This window comes from Pituophis catenifer, unplaced genomic scaffold (assembly GCF_029215685.1).
Source record: "Pituophis catenifer annectens isolate HBS135680 unplaced genomic scaffold, rPitCat1.0.hap2 SCAF_3, whole genome shotgun sequence".
NCBI lineage: Eukaryota > Metazoa > Chordata > Lepidosauria > Squamata > Colubridae > Pituophis > Pituophis catenifer.
This window is the reverse complement of record NW_027256883.1, coordinates 103,453,614-103,473,763: the sequence shown is the minus strand read 5'-3', so window position 1 is coordinate 103,473,763 and position 20,150 is coordinate 103,453,614. Positions and strand designations below refer to the sequence as shown.

The 20,150-nt window shown below is 38.3% G+C and overlaps 1 protein-coding gene across 3 annotated transcripts in view; it reads left to right on the top strand.

The window, feature by feature from the left end:
* PDE4DIP (phosphodiesterase 4D interacting protein) overlaps positions 1–20,150 on the top strand; it is a 142,335-nt gene that overhangs the window by 41,194 nt on the left and 80,991 nt on the right. For all 3 annotated transcript variants that reach the window (XM_070940879.1, XM_070940878.1, XM_070940880.1), the window contains exons 14-17: positions 2,990–3,106; positions 4,069–4,206; positions 4,556–4,668; positions 5,315–5,436. In XM_070940879.1, the coding sequence (XP_070796980.1) occupies positions 2,990–3,106; positions 4,069–4,206; positions 4,556–4,668; positions 5,315–5,436 (490 nt within the window). The remainder of the gene's footprint in view (positions 1–2,989; positions 3,107–4,068; positions 4,207–4,555; positions 4,669–5,314; positions 5,437–20,150) is intronic.

Sequence of the window (20,150 nt, the reverse complement as noted above, 5' to 3'; positions counted from 1 at the left end):
TAATTATTGCTATTTATTCATATTTGTTCTCTTTTATTATTTAAACAATTCATTCTTTATCTTAATATCTTTATATTTGTTCGGGATTGCCTTTCTTCCATTTCATCTTTTTTATTGTACAGCAATCTTTCTCCTCAAACCTACCACCTCTCTCTTTTCTTTCCTTCTTACTGTCTCTTCCCCTCCTCTTCTTCTCCTACCTACTTCCCCTTCCTTTCTCCTCAGTGGTGGGTTTCTCCCGGTTCCGCCCAGTTCCGCCGAGCCAGTAGCGGTGACGATATGACGTCACCGAACCAGTTCTGCCCCCCCGCCCCCCTGCATTATTCTTACCTTTTATTTGGCCCCACCCCCAATCTATTGCTGCCTCCTGAGTCCCAGCTGATCGGCTAGAGGGGAAAAAACTGTTTAAACTCTTGCCGCGGGGTTTCAAAGGGCCGCCCTACAGCTGATCAGTGTTAAAAGAAAACAAAAATAAATGAATAGACCAGTGCCTGCAAAAATAAATGGGTAGACCAGTGCCTCCAAAAACAAATGAGTAGACATGTACAGCTCTGTAAGCAGTTAAAAGCCTGGTAGACCAGTACCTCTGCTAAATCCTAAATAATTGTCACATGACCATCAAGCCACGCCCACAAAATAAGCCACACCCATAGAACCTGTAGTAAAAAATTTTAGAACCCACCCCAGTTTCTCCTTCTCCTCCTCTCTTCCTCCCTCTCTTACCCTCACTCCTACTCTAATTTCCCTTCCTTTTCACTTCCATCTCTCTTCTCCTTCCTTCATCCCTCTCTGTTGCTGTATTCATTTTCAATTTTATATTTTCCACTATGGAGTCCAGGCAACCCCGATCTTTCTTTCATTTATCAAGTATATTTCTCGAAATTTCCCCTCATCTTTTTAATTATCAGCAGTATATTTCATCTTATTCCATTTTTTCTTTTAAATCTTTACTCAAACAATCTTCCAACCCTTAGACTTTTAACTTTTACCAATATATTTTTTCTATTTTACTTCTTACATTATTATTATTATTTAAATCATTTTTTGCATTTCAATTTCATTCAATTTTACATTTAATTTCCATTTTCCATCTAAATTTCAATTAAATCTTATATTATAATTTATTCTCTCCTTTTAGTGCTTCTTCCAATATCATTCTTTCACATTACATTGTTCTATTTTTCATTTAACAGCATTTTCACATACAATTTCTACAACTAGCATCCTTCTCTTTATTGACAAATTAACATTTTTACTGACTCTTAACCATTTTCTCTTGGTCTCTCCACAGTTCTCTTTTTTGATGTTTCCCTCTCTTTCTCCCATTTTTTTACCTTCTTCTTTTTCCTTATCTTATCTCTCCCCTTCAGCCTTTTTCTTTTAATTTTAACTCTATTGCTTTTCATTCTCAATCTTTCCCCATTTATTTATCTTATCTTCATATTTGAGATGTATTTTCTCTTATCCATTTTATTCTATCACTGTTGAACCCAGTGTAATCATCTTTATCTTTTTTTTTTCAATTATTTCCTTTTCAATATTATCTCCTTGTTTCTCTTGCTTCTCATTCATTTTTTCTCTTTCTTTTTTTTTTGCCATCTAACCAATCCTCTGCTTTTTTATTTCCCTTAAATACTTCCCTTATTTTTTGAAACATCTCCCTTAGTGTCTCATATTCATCCTCCCAATTCTCCATATTTTCAATTTTAAAAGGCTAGGATTTTTAAGCTTGTTCTTATACTTCAGGTTTCAAAGTCCATATAATGTCTCTTTAAAAAACAAAAAAATGTTCACTTCAAATATTTACTTGAGTCAGCACAGTTTAGTCTTTGTTTCTTTAACCTTGCTTCAGCTGCACAAATATGCACTCCCATGTCTCTCTCTCACGTTCTTTCCGCTAACAAATGTCTTCCTCCAATTCACTAGTCATCTGGCAACAAAATCTCCATTTTATAATACAACAAAAACAAATGCTTATTTCCTCTTTTCCAAATTAAATCCTTTATTGTTTTAAAAAAATATTTTTCTGTCTCCTTTTTCCTTGTCTTATTTTTATTTTTTTCCAAATCCAATTATAAATCCAGGTGGAAGATTCCTTTTAGGGCGTTAGGTTTGATTTTAAAGTTCCTTTTTTCTCTCTCTCCGCTTAAGTTCCCCAGTGCTAATTAGCTGCCAATTTCTGCTGGGATTTCTTTCAAGCTGTTAAAAGTTTTTTCCTTTACCTGTGAGTTGGCTAATTACTCTCCCGGCAACAATACCCCATTCAATTACCGCTCCGACATTCCCTCTTTCTGATCGTGGCCATTCTGGCTTGTGACAGCTCCTTAATGGTTGCCTTCCTTCGCTGATGGGTCGAAGACTAATGCCAGCACTTCAGGGAACTTGCTCATTCCCTATCCATGCCAGCCAGTATCTTCTTTCTTCACTGTCTCCACAAGACAGCTATGATCCCTAGGGATCCCCAAAATCGGCTAGGATATCAGTGCTCTCCTGGAGCTCCATAATCCACACCATATCACTTGATACCGGCCACGGCCACCTCGAGCTGCTTCTCACTCTTGAGTGTAAATGACTTTGGGGGCATTGCAGTGGCGATACATTTGAAACTGGGTCAACGTTCAACTTTATTGGGTTCCTCACTTCTAGGAAGTGGCTTTATTCCATACTTTGGCTTTAATGTTTCATAGACATAAATGGTTTTATTTTTTATGGAGCACTTTCTCCAAGGCAGTTTATCCTCCTTTTATGAGACCCATAGAACAATGGAATTTGCAGCTCAATTTTTAGCTTGGTTAAAATAGTGTTTAATGCCTAACACCTATTCTTCCAATCAAAGAAAGATAGCTCTGGACTCTTAGACCATAGGATCCAAAATCCTATTATAGGAAAGATCATTGTGCCAAATGGTTGGTCTATCACTATCAAAGGAATTTGGGATTTCTGGGTACAAAGTTATCTTGGTTTCAAAATTTGTTTTCTCCCATCTCAGCTGAAACTCTCTACTCTTAAGTCTGTGGTGGCTTCCCAAGAGGAGGAGCTTCAAGTTCAATCCTCTGATATTGAATCTCTTACTAGAAGTACCCAGATCAAAGAAAAACTAATTAAGGTTAGATTGCTTACAAAAATATTTTCAGTTTTGTCTTTCTGCAGATTTTATGCTGTTTGTAGTAGTGAGCAAGTTGTATTGATTTCCTGTTTCTTCGTCTTTGTTCCAGAAAGTAGAAAATGTACATTTTAATATCAATATATTATATATAGTTATAAGCAGTAGGATTTTTAATATAAAACAGACTTGTTCGTTTTGTCTTTAATCCCAGACCTGTGCTAGACTTTTAATTTGAAAGCTTCTTTGAAAATTACCGTATTTTTCGGACTATAAGATTGGAATATAAGATTCACCAAGATTTCGAAGAGGAAAACAAGAAAATAAATAGCTTTTGCCCTCCACGGCCCCCAGGAGTAATATGCAGGCCTCCCAAACACTCTGCACGTCCCATTTTTGCGAAAAATGGGCTCATTTTTCACAAAAACGGAATGCTCAGAGGGTTTGGGAGGCCTTCAGAGTGCTCCTGGGGGCTGTGGAGTGCAAAAACGCGATGTGTGGGGGGTTTGGGAGGCCAAAAACGGGACTGTTTTTAGCAAAAACAGGATGCGCAGCAGGTTTGGGAGGCCTGCAGAGTGTTCCTGGGGGCTGGGGAGGGCAAAACGGGCAAAAACGGGGCTGTTTTTGGTCTCCCAAACCTCTCACGCATCGTGTTTTTGCCCTCCCCAGCCCCCAGGAGTACTGTGCAGGCCTCCCAAACCCTCTGTGCATCCTGTTTGCGAAAAATGGGCCTGTTTTTGGCAAAAACTGGACGCGCGGGGTGGGGTTTCAGGAGGCCAAAATGTATTCGGTGTATATGATGCACCAACATTTCCACCCTCTTTTGGGGGGGGGGAGTGCATCTTATACTCTGAAAAGTACGGTAATCATATCATTAAAGTTTTGTTGTTGTTTTCCCCTGTCAAGTTCCATAACACTGAGTTTCTTTCTTTAATTCTCCAGGACATATTCTTGTTCTTTTTCAGGACTTGCAGATGCAATTGATTGACCCTGAAGAAATACCAGCAATTGAACGACTTACTCAGGAAGTTTTGATGCTTCAGGAAAAGGTAGCAAAACTGGAAGCATGGGGACAGGAAACCATAGGAAACAAAAGGCAGCAGGTATGATTGAAAAGGTGATGATGAATTCAACTAGCATGACTTCTATCCTGCCTTTGTTCAAAGGAAATGGGATTCTGTATATTGTGTTATTATTTTTATGGTATTGCTGAGATACACTGAGAGCCACTTTTGTATAGCAGATAAAGCATCAGGCTAGAGATTGTGAGTGATTCCTACCTTAAGCACAAAGTCAGCTGGATGACTCTGGGCCAGTCCCTCTCATTCCCAGGAGGAAGGCCATGGCAAACCACTTTCAAAAACCTGACAAGAAAAGGACTTGTAGCAAACTTAAATGTAAGCAATAAAACCTACATTTATTGCCAATTAATGTGGACTGTTCATGTTGCAGCTACTGGTGATGTTGGAGGGCTTAGTAGCAGAGAAGAAGCAGCTGAGTGAAACTCTGAAAGTAGAAAAGCAACTCTATTGCGATTTGGTGAAGTTTCATGCTCACCCTGACAGGTGAGGAAGACAATTTATTCCCCTTTTTTAGTTGAAAAAAAAGATTGGTATATTCTTATTAAAGTAAAGGTAAACATTCCCCTCACACATATGTGCTAGTCGTTCCTGACTCTAGGGGGCGGTGCTCATCTCCATTTCAAAGCCAAAGAGCCAGCATTGTCTGAAGACGTCTCCATGGTCATGTGGCTGGCATGACTAAATGCCAAAGGCGCACGGAATGCTGTTACCTTCCCACCAAAGGTGGTCCCTATTTTTCTACTTGCATTTTTTATGTGCTTTCGAACTGCTAGGTTGGCAGACGCTGGGACAAGTAACAAGAGCTCACCCAGTTATGCGGCTCTAGGGATTTGAACCGCTGAACTGCCAATCTTTTGATTGACACACTCAGCATCTTAGCCACTGAGCCACCACATCCCTTTTATTTTCCTATTACTCATTGCATATCTAAAAAAGATTGTTGGTTCACAGTGCTGAAAAGGATTGGGGAGTTGTCTGTTTGTATGCCTATAATTTTCCACTCTTTTCTTCATGTCAGTATAGTAGTGACATTATTGTTACAATTTGTAGGATCCATATTGTGTTCAGAAAAAGTTGGTACACCTTATCCTAATCTCCTTTCTTTTGTGCTTGGCCTCACCAACTCCAGACAAGAACAGATCCTTCAAGTAGAACTGGAGAAGATCCAGGCACTCCGTGGACAGCTAGAAGAGGTCCTTGGAAGAAGTGAGGAGTACCTGAGCAGGCTGGAATCATTGCACAGCATAGGAGGTGGGGAACAGGAGCGTGTGACAATCCTACCCAAGCATGCTTGCTGAGCTCTGGCCTTTCCACTGCCCCTGGTGCAGAACAGAAGCTGAACTAGCAGAGCAAGCTTGTGTTGACATTGAAGGTGTTGATTAGTACTTGCTGGAAATGGCATTTTTTACAAGCTATGTGGGCATCATTCACATTCCTAATATGGGCCTGTCAGGAGAATATAAATACATTTCCATTTCTTATTCCTTTCTAGTTGCGCCCACTTTCATTCTCTCCTCCCTTCAATTTGGCTAAATAAAGATTATTCCTATCCCCATTTGGTATTAATTGTTATGTGCCATATTTTATGTGCATACATTATAGAGATGTGGAGAGTAGGAATAAGGCTTTTTTTTTATTTGCTGCATTTGTTTAATTGTTTTTGTTATTATTCTCCCCATGCTTTTGAGTAAAAAATTCTTAAAAGTCTAGAATCAGCACAATCTTATTTTAGGTCATCTTAAAATTATGATGACAGTATTGTGAAGAAATTCCACACAAATTTGGCCTCAGCAGAAACAGAATATTTCGTGTTTTTAATTGTATTTTGTGCAAACTTGCAAAGGAACAATATATGTTTTACTTTATTGGTTCTCCTTGCATAAAGTGGAAGCCTTGGTTTTCTTGCCAGAAAAAAGTCTTCTCTCAAATGTCAAAGTTACTGGGGTTACCTAAGTTGGTGTAGCTCCACATTCATCCCAACCACTTTCAGAATTTTCCTGTTAGGTTAATATGAATTTGATTTTTTTTGGTGTTGATTTACATAATCTTCCCTTTCTTCCTAAAGTCCCTAATGAAAAAAAAATATAGACCATCCTTGAAATTTTAAACAATAGTACATATTCTACATTATATTATATTCAGATAGTACAGGTTTAATTTGGTAATTTATGTTGGAAAGGAATGCTACCACATACACATCTTCTCCAGGAAACAATAAGGTAACATCTCCAAAATCATTTGAAATTCCTCACAATTTTGAATATTGTTACAGGTTTCAAATATCACATTAGTGTTTCAATATTTTGTTTTGAAGAGCATTTTTCAGTCATGTATTAGTTTATATTAGATTATATTGCTTAAAAATATGTTATTTCACATGAAACTTATTTGCTAATGAATATCATTAAAACTTTGTATGTTCTGGTATATAAAAGGTGTCAGAGTAAACAAATAACATCAAAGTTTGCTCCCTGTTTCATTCACTTCATAAACAGACATCCAACATGAGATGTGTCAGTATAATTATTCCATTCAATCAATTCAAGTAAAAGAATATTAGGATTAGAAAGATATTCATTAAACCATGAGGATTGATTTAGTCCAGCTGATGAAAATCTCTTTCCTTCACAAACTTTAGAATACTGAAGTCTAATAACAAGAAAAATATGCAAGGACAATCAATAAACTACCATCACTTTCCCCAGGTATATGAAATGGAAAGTGGTTTTTCTGGGCAGAGATTAGCAGTCTGCTGTTCTCTCCCAGCTCTCGAATGTATTTATGAGTGCACTTACAATGGGATAATGGGGACATTTGTTACTAACTTTGAAATGGCATAAGGTATTTTCAGTATGCACAATCTCTTCCACAGTGACACTACGTTCTCTGAAACACTCTGCTTTCAGGCATGCAATCTAATTGTCAGTTGATTTGACAATTGTGACACTCTGTCCTTTCTTGCTCATTGTTACAAATTTTTAACATGAAATTCACTAATGTGTGATGGGGATGATCAGTGATTTGGCTTTGAAAGAGGACAATGCCTACAACTTTAAAGGTGATCATTAGAAAGTCCATAGGTAATGTGCCTGAGGAGCATGGGATGATGGTCTCTGATTTATGAAAGCATCTGGTTGGCCAACGCCCAGGGCAGACATTTTGGTGTAATCCTGTAAAGGACAATTATTTTATTAGTATTATTCAGGAAGGCATACCAGTTCACTAGCATGTCTTTATGCATACCAAAATATTCCAAAACCTTTAAAGTGCTATAACAAGAATAAATACTAATAAATTACTGAAGGCTGATGAAAGACCAGAGGAAAATAGTCATTGTTTCAAACCAAAAGACCTACTTAGATGGAAAGATTTTTGCCATTCTGTTGTTTCATCCATGCATGCTCATTCTGACCTACTTCTATCTGCAAGCATGATATTTGGTTGGAATTAGGTCAAATAACTTACATTTACCATTTTTTTCTACCCAATTTATCTTCTAGCATGCTATTAGAACTGGAAGGGAAATTTCCACTGCCCCTTTTCTGTGAAATGAAGTAGGCATTGGGGTGGAGGATGAGGGTTATTGGCTCCAGAGTACATAATGGCGGAGTGAAATCTGGTGTCTAGTTAACTGCACTCGCAAGAGATGTTATATGTGTACTAAAGCGCTTGCTCTTTTATATATGCATTTATGTGATTCCTAGTAATATAAACTTGGAGTCAAAACTATACAGTCATAAATTGCGTTATAAATTTAGGCAGATTCTGTGGTTGGGTATCTGGTGTCTTATTGTACACGTCCAAATAATTCTCTCTGAATGCAGGGAGGTGTTTTTTTATTCATTTTCACATTTCCTTTTATTTATTTCTACTTGATTTGTATCCATCCACTCCAAAGAATTCCTGGTGTCATTGTTCCCTCCAACTTCTGTGAACTAGAATAACAGGATTGGAAGGGACCTTGGAGGATTTCTAGTCCAACCCCCATCTTGAGTAATATACTTTAGACCAGTGATGGCTAACCTTTTTGCCATCGCGTGCCAGGAGAGGAGGGGGCGGGGGAGGGTCACGCGTGCACGTGCCCACGCGCATGCATGTGCAACCCCCTCCCCCCTCCCCCCCGCTCCTGGCACATGATGGCCTGGTAGGCCCGTTTTTCTTTCTTACCTGGTTCCAGATCCTCTCTGTGTATCTGGGAAGGGCGAAAACAGCCTTTCTCACTCCCTTGGAGGCCCTACGGAGGCTGAAAGGGCCCATTTCCCAACTCTAGGAGTCTCTAGGAGCCTCTCTAGGAGTCTCTGGAGGCTGGGGACAGGAAAAACGTCACTTCCTGTCCCACCGGGAGTCAGGAAATGTGCCCTTTCAGCCTCCGTAGGGCCTCCAAGGGAGTGGAAAAGGCTGTTTTCGCCCTTCCCAGATACACAGAGAGGATCTGGAGCCAGGTAAGAAAGAAAAACGGGCCTTCCCCACCCCGCCCCCAGGCCCTCCAGAGGCAGGAAACAGCCTGTTTCCCTACTTCTGGTGGGCCCAGAAGGCCCGAAAATCAGCTGGCCGGCATGCTCATGCGCCCCAGAGCTGAGCTGGCGTGCCCATTAATATGGCTCCGTGTGCCATCTGTGGCACGCGTGCCATAGGTTCGCCATCACGGCTTTAGACCATTCCAGACAAATGGCTGCCTAATCTCTTCTTGAAAATCTCTAGTGATGGAGTACCCACAGTTTCTAAGGATAAGCCATTCCACTGATTAATTGTTCTCTCCTTATTTCTCCTTATTTCAAATACATTTTCTGCCCAATTCCCCCCCAAACCCTCCCTAACCCTCCCCTCCCCCATGACTTCCTCTAGATAAAATCCAAATCAAAATTACATTTTTTGAAACTTAAACCCCTCCACCCCCTGTGTACTATTTATATCTTCATAGAACTCAGTTAATCTATCCCTACATAATACATTCAGCTAAAAGCTATCTGATATTTCCTAGTTTGATATTTATTCTGCACATAATCTATCCACTTTTTCCACTCCCATACATAAGTCTCTTGAGTTCGATCTTTTAAATATGCTGAAATCTTCGCCATCTCTGCAAAACTGGGCGTCTTCAAAGTCCATTCTTCAATAGTGGGCATGGCATCATTTTTCCAATATTGGCCTATCAATAATCTCGCTGCTGTCACCATATACAATATCAGCTTTGTTTCACCCAATGTAAAACCCTTAACTATACCCAATAAAAACAATTGTGGAGAAAACTAAAGTTATGCAAAACGTTTTGCATAACCCACCAAATTTTTATCCAAAAAGCCTTCGCTTTCTTGCAGGTCCACCATATATGATAATATGTGGCATCTAAACAATCACATCTCCAACATTTTTTTTAAAGTAGTTTTTATTGAATATAAATATTAAAAAAGACATACATAACATATACACAACAAACATTTATACAACATATACACAAAAAGAGTGTAATTTCTTCTTAAGCATTTTTTCAGAGTGACGTTCTACAATTCTATTTATGATATATTCCTTCACCTCTCCTTAATCTAATAATATTTTTTATTATATATATATATATATATATATATATATATATATATATATATATATATATATATATATATATATATATATATATATATATAAATCGGTAATATTTCCCCTATATTTTTTGTATATTTCTGATTTTTAATCAATTATACCAATTATTCCATATTTTATAATAGTCTGATTCTTCTCTTTCTTGTAATTCTTTGGTTAACCTATCCATTTCAGCGCATTCTAAAATTTTCCCTATTACTTCTGTTTCACTTGGTATTTTTTCTTGCTTCCAATTTCTTGCATAGGTTATTCTTGCAGCAGTTAATATGAATCACATCTCCAACATTTTGGTTGAACATTAGGATACATGCACGATAGTTTCTTAGGATCTAAATGCCACCTATAAAACATTTTATAAAAATTTTCCCTCAAGTTCTGTGACTGTGTAAATTTAACATTCTGGACCCATATTTTTTCCCATGTTTCAAACATCACTGGTTCTGCAAAATTTTGTGCCCATTTTATCATACAATCTTTAACCAGTTCATTTTCCGAGTCTCTTTCTAACAAAACATTATAAACCCTCTTAATATGCATTGGACCTTTCTCTTTTATATGTCTAACCAATTCTTCTTCATGCATCATTATACCAAGTTTTTGATCTTCTTTCCATCTCAATTGGAGTTGATTATACTGTAGCTAAATTAAATTAATCCCTTCTTCCAACAGTGTTTCTAATGTCTTTAGTTGCCATCTGCCCCCATCCATAAAAAGAACTTCTTTGTATAAAAACCCCCCGAGTGACATTATATTTGTATTCCACATAATATGACCAAGATCCAGCCATAACGGTATTTTGTAATCCCATTTGAATCGGTGCTTCTTCCAGACTCTCATCAAAGAGTTCCTAAGTATGTTTGAATACTTTGTCCACTTTGTTCTCGTAGAATAAATATGCATGCCAACCAAATTCAAGATCATGACTTTCTATATTCAATATTCCAGTCTTTATCCTTCCAAACCAATCACTTGCTTGTGTCAAGGCCGCTGCTTCATAATACAGTTGTAGGTTTGGAAGTTTAAGGCCTCCCCTTTCTGGGACATCTTGCATAATTTTCAGTTTAACTCTCGGCTTTTTCTCATTCCAGACAAACTTATTCACTCCTCTTTGCCATTCACTCAGTTGTTTATCACTTTTAAGCACCGGAATCATTTGAAACAAAAAAAGAAATCTAGGCAAAACGTTCATCTTAACTGCTGCTATTCTTCCAAGTAGCGACAGCTGCAGTTTTTTCCAGGTCTCCATATCCTTTTGTACCTCTCACCACAACACCTCATAATTATTTTGAAATAATTTTGAATTTGAATCTGCAACTTGAACTCCTAAATATTTAACCTTTGATACTATTTCAAAGACTGCCTTGCTTTCAAGTTCCTGCTTTCGAACTTGTGTCATATTTTTAACTATCATCTTCGTTTTTTTTTATTCAGTCTAAATCCTGATACCATACGATGATACCATACATTCTTCTATAATGTCTTTCATCTGGATTATTGATTCCATCGGCTGTGTTAGGGTAACAACCAGATCATCTGCAAATGCCCTAGTCCTATAATCTTCTTGCCTAATAACTATTCCATGTAAAGAATTTGAGTCCCGTATTGTATTCAACAAGACTTCTAGTGTTAAAATAAATAACAATGGGGATAGCGGACAACCTTGTCTTGTTCCTTTTTCAATACTAAAATTTGTAGTCAAACTTCCATTAATAACAATTTGTGCCATTTGTTGTTGGTAAATTGCTGCAACTGCCTGTATAAATTGATCCCCAAAGTCCATTTTTCTTAAAGTCTTTAATAGAAAGTTCCAATCCACTCTATCAAAGGCCTTCTCCGCATCCAAAAACACCAGCACTGCAGAGATCTGTTTATTCTTCTCAAGATATTCCAATAAGTCTATTATTTGCCTTACATTATCCTTCATGTATCTGCCTTCTATAAATCCTGCTTGATCATGATGAATCACCTCTTGAATAACTGGCATTAACCTGTTGGCTAATACTTTTGCAAAAATTTTGTAGTCATTATTCAGAAGAGATATTGGTCTGAAATTCGCAGGTTTTTTAAGACCTGCTTGCTCTTTCGGTATCAATGAAATATAAACTGCTTTCCATGAGGGAGATATTTTACCCCCTTGTTGTATACTGCAAAATAAGTCTTTGAGGCATTCAACCATTTCTGCTTGTAAAGTTTTATAATACACCGCAATTAAACCATCCGTCCCTGGTGCTTTAGCTGTTTTCAGTTGTTTAATTGCGGCAATAATCTCAACTGTTATCGGTTGACTCATTTTTTCCTTTTGTTCACTAGATATTTTGATAACTCTTCTTTCTTCTAAGTATTTATCTATAAGTCCAGTTTTTATATCATCTTTAGCATATAATTTGGTATAATAGTCTAAGAAAGCTTCTTTAATTAATTTTTGTTGAAAAATTTCCTTTCCTCCATTCTCAATGCTACCAATAACCCGTGTACTCTGTCGGTTCCTCAATGTGTAGGCCAACCATCTGCCCGGTTTATTAGTGTTGCAAAATGTATTATGTTTCGCAAATTGTAAGTTAATTGCTGTTTGTTCCGCCATAAGCATTCTTCATCATATGGCTTAGCCTCCAGACCCTTTATCATCTTTGCTGCTCTTCTCTGCACTCTTTCTAGTGTTTCAGCATCAATTTTGTATTGAGGTGACCAGAACAGGATGCAGTACTCCAAGTATGGTCTCATGATTGCAGTATAAAGGGAACTATCACATCATGTTATTTTGATTTTATCACTCTGTTGATGGAGCCTAGGACTGAATTGACTTTTTGGCCAATGAAGCACACTGCTGGGCCATACTTATACTTAAGTGCTGATCCACTAGGATACCTAGATCCCTCCCACAGTTGCTACTGTTGAGCCAAGTACCACCTAATCTAACTCTGTGCTTTTGGGTTTTCTTGCCTAAAGTGGAAGCTTACTTTTCTCACCATTGAATTGAATTTTGTTGGATAGGGCCCAGTGTTCAAGTCTATCAAGATCTTTTTTATACGTTTTTATTTTTAAATATATATAAGTATTAAATACATGAACATCTGGGTATCATTAATTTTGATACCAAATAATAGTGATGAGATTAACAATTTGGATAGCCGGCGCCGGTCTCACCTGGCTCCTTGGTATACTGAGGAGTTGAGGGAGATGAAGCACCAAAAAAGATGCCTAGAGAGCAGTTGGAGGGCTAGTCGTTCTGAATCCGACCGGACACTGGTAAGATCTCATATTAAGAATTACCTAGTGGCGATAAAAGTAGAGAAGAGTAACTACTTTTCTGCTCTTATTGCATCATCAGATAATTGCCCAGCCGCCCTGTTTAGGGTGACCCGCTCCCTGCTCCACCAGGGGGCGCGGGAGGGCCCCTTGGAGGGTAGAGCTGAGGATTTTGTACAATATCTGTATGACAAAATCGCTCAGATTCGGGAACAGCTGGACTCTGACTGGGTAGATCCAGGGGAGATGACAGGGGCAGGTCCTGAGAATATTATATGGGAAGAGTTTGATCCTGTGACTCCCAAAAGCGTGGACAGGATACTGAGCAGACTGAGTGCGGCCACATGTTTATTGGACCCGTGTCCCTCCTGGTTGGTACTGGCCTCCCGGGAGGTGACGCGAGGCTGGCTCCAGGGGATTATAAATGCTTCTTTGAGTGAGGGTGTCTTTCCCACCACCTTGAAAGAGGTGGTGGTACGACTTCCGGTGGCTCCGCAGACGTCGAGGACGGTCTCCATAGACCGCCAGCCACCCGATCTGTTAAAACCGCCCTGACAGCGCTAAACAGCTGTCCGGCGGTTTGAAAAAACTCTCCTTCGGGCAAAGAAGGAGAGGAGAGCCGGAGGGGGTGGGTAGAGCTCCCCGAAAGTCACTGGATTAACTCCAGGGACTCGGAGGGTGAGAGCTCCCCAGTTCACCCCTCCCATCGCTCCGGATCGCTGGTGCCTCTGTCTTCAGAGCAAGACGTCTGCGTCCAATTCTGCCGGCAAACAGTGAGTTTTAATGATTTTCAACAAGGCAGACAGAGCGGAAGCAAGAGTGCAAGCTTTTTAAGAGAAACAGAACTTAACTCTGTGAATACATTGTTGCAAACGGAGCTCTCTGGAGCTGGAGGCTGGGAGGAAGCCTTTGTTATGGGCGGAAGGGAAAGTGAAAGTTAAAAGGAAACTGCTTGTTAATAGCCCTCTGCCTGAAGAGAAAACTACTGGGCTTTGAGTATAGTTTGAAGAGAGGATTGTTTACTTTGGAAAAACTTTGGAATATACTTTCTAAGACTGTTTACAAGATTTTCTGGCTGTAAAAGGAAAACTTTTCTTTAAATAAAATGGCTGCTAAACAACTAAAGCCACCAACTTCTAAAGGGGGAGGAGGTTCCCCTGTAGTGACTCAAAAACAACAACTTCCGGCTGATACACAGTCACAAGACCTTAAAGAATTTATAATGGGTGCCCTGAATAATCAGACAGAAATGATGAAAGGATTTTCAGAGGAGTTAAAGAAACTTACAAGTGTGGTGGAGGAAAAACATGATGAAATAAGAGATGACATTGTTTTTGCAGTTTCAGGATTGGCTACTCACATGTTAAAGATTGAGGAGAGAGTGCGGGAAATTGATGATGCTAATTTGGAGATTGCAACTAAACTGGGAGAGGTTATGATACAGACAGAGAAAGTGGATGACGAGATGGTTATGTTACAGTACAGGTCAATGGAATTTGCCCTGAGGCTGAGAGGTTTGAAAGAAAAGAGTGGTGAAAATTTAAAAGATGTTTGCTCCAATGCTTTAGCAGAGCTGATTCCAGAAAGGCCAGCAGATGTGGCAATTCAAATGGACAAAATTTACAGGGTCAATTCCTGGCTGGCAAAACAAAAGCAGCTACCAAGAGATGTGGTGATCTATTTTACAACAAGGAGAGTTAGAAATGACATTTTGCAAGCGTCTTATAGAAATAAGATTAAAGTGGAAGGACAAGAGCTGGTGGTCCTGAAAGAGCTTCCTCCTAAAATGTTAAGAGATAGAAAGCAGTTTGGTTTTTTGGTGAACGAACTAAGAAACCAGCAAATTCAGTACAGATGGGATGTCCCATTTGGGATAATAGTGCCATACGCTGGGCAAAGACATCGCTTAAACACAGTTGGAAAAGCAAAAGATTTTTATGCCAATGTTTTAAAGGCTGGAAGGCCACCCTCACCAGGGGGTGCTAGAAAGCAATTGGAAATTACTCAACAAGAGAAAGATGGAGGGCAACCACAAACCTATGCTCAAGTATTAGCTGGAGGAGCTATTCTGGAAGAAGATCCATTACTGACTGGGGGTCCACCACCAACCTTGGAGTCATTAACGATGATTCAGCTGCCAAAAGATCAACGACTGACAAGGGCTACCTATAAACAACATATGGCGCAACAGCCTCAAGATTCAACTCAACAAGCCCAAAAAACGCAAGCAGTGGGAGGAGCTAGGCCGAAGTCTAAAATGGCGGAGGAGGTTCAGCTGATGCTCTCGAAGCTTGGAACGCCCAGAGATGGCAAATAAATTTCTATCTTGGAATGTTAACGGTTTAAATTCTCCACAAAAAAGAAAGAAAATATTTCATTATTTGAAGCAATTTCAGAACGATGTTATTTGTTTGCAAGAAACGCATATTAAATCTTCAGATCAAAAGTACTTGATAAATTCGAAATTAGGTATACATTTTGTGGCATCAGCACCAGAAAAGAAAAACGGCCTAGTAATATATGTTAAAAGAGGCTTAGTGGCCAATTTAATTGAGGCTGATACTCAAGGTAGATATATCGCAATTGAATTAATAACACAGAGTGGGAAGCTGCTTGTAATTGGAGTATATGCACCTAATCAACAACAAGATAAATTTTACAAACTTTTACATACCAAAATACTACAATGGGACTATAGATCCTTATTTTTAATGGGTGATTGGAATGGGGTATTAGATACCCAGAAAGATAAAAAAAGTCTTTCCAAGATCTCCATGCGTGCTAAGTTGCCTAAATCTTTTTTTGATATTTTGGAGGATATGGAGCTTAGAGACGTTTGGAGAGAAAGGAACGTATTGGAGAGTGATTTTACTTTTTTCTCAGACAGGCACCAATCTTTTTCGAGGATTGATTTTATATTAACTACAAACGATCTTTTTTCTAGGGTGAAGAGTACGAAGATATGTCCAAGAACTTTAACTGATCATAGCCCAGTTTGGGTGGAATTAGAGCAGGAGAGAGGGGAAAGGAGGTCTTGGAGGTTAAATGAGAATTTATTCAGATATGAAGACAATCTGTGTGAGCTTAAAAAACAAATGAAAGAATTTTTTATTAATAATATGAACAAAGGAACTTCGATGGAGATGGTATGGGATGCGTGTAAGGCTTATATGAGAGGAACATTAATCTTTTTGAATAATAAACATAGATTAAAACAACAAAATAGACGGAAAGAGATAGAGGAGGAAATTAAAAAGAAAGAACAATTGCTTATAATTAATCCGGGAGATAAAAAGGCAAAAGATATGATTAATATTTTAAGAGAGCAATTTAATATGTTAATGGCGGGGCAAGTAGCAACTAGCATACAATATGCCAGACATAACATATTTTGTAATGCTAATAAACCTGGGAGATGGTTGGCTTACACGATGAGGAAAAAACAGAAATCACGTATTATAGATAAAATAGAATTTAGAGGTAAAGAGATTTATCAACAGAATTTAATAAAAAAGGCTTTTTTGGAGTTTTACACAAAATTATATGCTAAAGATGCAATTCAAGATGATGATATTGATAGATATCTAAAGATGGAGATTCCTGAATTAACGTTGGAACAGAGAGATAGATTGAATCAGCCAATAACTTCTGAGGAAATTGTAGGAGCAATTAAACAATTAAAAATAGGTAAGGCTCCGGGAACAGATGGACTAACAGCTGTTTATTATAAACACTTACAATCCGAAATGTTAGAACCACTAAAAAATTTATTTAATAAGATACAATTAGGAGGAGGAGTACCACCCTCTTGGAAAACAGCCTTTGTTTCACTAATTCCAAAGGAGGACCGAAATTCCATTAAACCGGAGAATTTCAGGCCAATTTCACTTCTGAATACTGATTATAAGATTTTTGCTAAAATATTAGCTAATAGACTAATGCCAGTTATGCAACAAATAATTCACAATGATCAATCAGGGTTTATAAAAGGTAGACAAATGAGATACAATGTTAGACAAATTGTAAACTTATTGGAATATTTGGAAAAAAATAATCAAGTCCCTGCAGCGTTTATATTCTTGGATGCAGAGAAGGCATTTGATCGTTTGAACTGGCAATTTTTATTTAAGATAATAGAGAAAATGCGCTTTGGGGAATATTTTACACAATCAATTAGAGCGATATACCAGCAGCAATCAGCACAAATCATAGTTAATGGAGGTTTAACAGAGGCTTTTAAAATTGAGAAAGGAACAAGACAGGGGTGTCCTCTGTCCCCATTATTATTTATTTTGACTTTGGAGGTATTACTGAATAAGATACGTGATTCACAAAAATTGAAGGGTATTGTAATTAGACAACAAGATTACAGATTAAGAGCCTTTGCAGATGATTTGGTTATTACCTTATCTCAACCTATAGAGTCGGCTCCATACATATTGGATATAATTAATCAATATGGGAAGGTATCAGGATTCAAAGTTAATTCACATAAGACAAAGATGATAGTTAAAAATATGACTACATTTGAAAGAGACAAATTAGCAAGATTAACAGATTTTGAAATAGTTAAAAAGGTTAAATATCTAGGGGTATACATAGCAGCTTCAAATACAAAATTATACAAAAACAATTATGAGGTACTTTGGCAGAAGGTACAGAAGGATATGGAAAATTGGAAAAAATTACAGTTGTCTTTATTGGGAAGAATTGCAGCAATTAAAATGAATGTTTTACCTAGATTTTTATTTCTGTTCCAAATGATACCTGTGCTTAAGAAAGACGAAAATTTGAGAGAATGGCAGAAAGGTGTTAATACTTTTATTTGGGCTGGGAAAAAACCCAGAATAAAAATGAAAATTATACAAGATACACGTGAAAGAGGGGGTCTTAAAATGCCTAATTTAAGATTATATTATGAAGCAGCGGTTTTATCACAAATCAGTGATTGGTTTAATTTAACTGAGGGGAGAATTTTGAATTTAGAAGGTTATGATTTGTTATATGGATGGCATGCCTATTTGTTATATGACAAAAAAGTGGATAAAGTATTTAAGGTTCATATATTAAGAAATGCTTTGTTAAGGGTTTGGAAAAAATATCAATATAAGTTAAATTATAAGATACCTTTATGGGCAAATCCTAGACATGCAATAGAAAATATAAGTATAGAACAAAAACAGGAGGTGATTACTTATAAAGAGCTTCTTATTATGGAAAGGGGGGTAATGTATTTGAAATCTTTAGATATACTGAGAGAAGAAGGTATAATTTATACATGGTTTCAGTATGGTCAACTTCAAGCTAGATGGAAGGAAGATCAAAAAATTGGCTTTGTGCAAAATGAGGAGAATTTGGTAAAACAAATTAGAGATCAAAAACAAATGCATATTAAAAGGTTGTATAATGCTTTATTGGAAATAGATTCTGAGACGGAATTGGTTAAAGACTGTATGATTAAATGGGCACAAAATTTTCAAGAGCCAGTAATGATGGAAACTTGGGAAAAGATTTGGATTAGAAATGTGAAATTTACACAAGCACAAAATTTAAGAGAAAATTTTTATAAAATGTTTTATAGATGGCATTTAGATCCTAAAAAATTATCATGTATGTATTCTAATGTGCAAGCTAAATGTTGGAGATGTGACTGTGATGATGCAACTTATTATCATATATGGTGGACTTGTAGAAAAATCAAAGCATTTTGGATAAAGATTTGGTGGGTGATGCAGAATATTCTTAAAAAGAGACTGAAATTTACTCCACAGTTGTTCTTATTGGGTATAACTACGGACTGTACAGTTGCAGAGACTAAATTGATTTTGAACTTGATAACAGCAGCAAGATTGCTGGTAGCACAATACTGGAAGAAGGACTTTTTGCCTACTATTGATGACTGGATACTGAAAGTAACTAATTTAGCTGAAATGGCTAAAATTTCAGCATATCTGAAGGATCATACACAGGAAAGGTACATACAGGACTGGAGAAGATGGATTGATTATATACAAAATAAGTATCAGACCAAAAAATATCAAATAGCTTATGAATGATTTCTTTTATTTGTATAAGCGTTATATAAGTGACATTAGAAGTATTATGTTTAAGAAATAGGATTTTATATATGGGGGGTTAAGAATTTTTTTTATAGGGATGTTAGTTTAATGATTGGTTATGCAATTTAGATTATTGTTAGAGATCAATAGAAATACCTTGTGTTCTGCTCTGGGAAGTCGGGGAGGGGGAGGGGTGGTGGTGGGGGGTTGTGGGGAAAATATGTTTGTTTTTAAAACTTTTTCAATAAAAAAAAAAAAAAAGAAAGAGGTGGTGGTGAGGCCCCTCCTCAAGAAGCCCTCCCTGGACCCGGCTGTGTTAGCAAATTATCATCCTGCTTTGTTGCGAAGGTTGTTGAGAGTGTGGTTGCATGACAGCTGCCTCAGTACCTGGATGAATCGACTTATCTAGATCCGTTCCAGTCGGGCTTCAGGCCTGGGTACAGCACAGAGACGGCATTGGTCGCATTGGTTGATGATCTCTGGAGGGCTCGGGACAGGGGTTGCTCCTCTGTCCTGGTCCTATTAGACCTCTCAGCGGCTTTTGATACCATCGACCATGGTATCATGCTGCACCGGTTGGAAGGGTTGGGGGTGGGGGCACTGTTTTACAGTGGTTCTCCTCCTTTCTCTCCGACCGGTCGCAGTCTGTGTTGACAGGGGGGCAGAGGTCGACCCTGAGGCCCCTTGTATGTGGGGTGCCGCAAGGATCGGTCCTCTCACCTCTTTTGTTCTCTTCTGTTCTGTTCGCTTCTGCTGTGAAGCCGCTGGGTGAGATCATCCGTGGTTTTGGGGTGAAGTACCATCAGTACGCTGATGACACCCAGCTGTACATCTCCACCCCAGACCACCCCAATGATGCCCTCGAGGTGATGTCCCGGTGCCTGGAGACCGTACGGATCTGGATGGGGAGGAACAGACTCAGGCTCAAACCATCCAAGACCGAGTGGCTGTGGTTTCCGACGTCCCGATATAGTCAGTTGGCGCCATCTCTGACTATTGGGGGCGAGTCGTTGGCCCCCACAGATGGGGTTCGCAACTTGGGCGTCCTCCTGGACTCGCGGC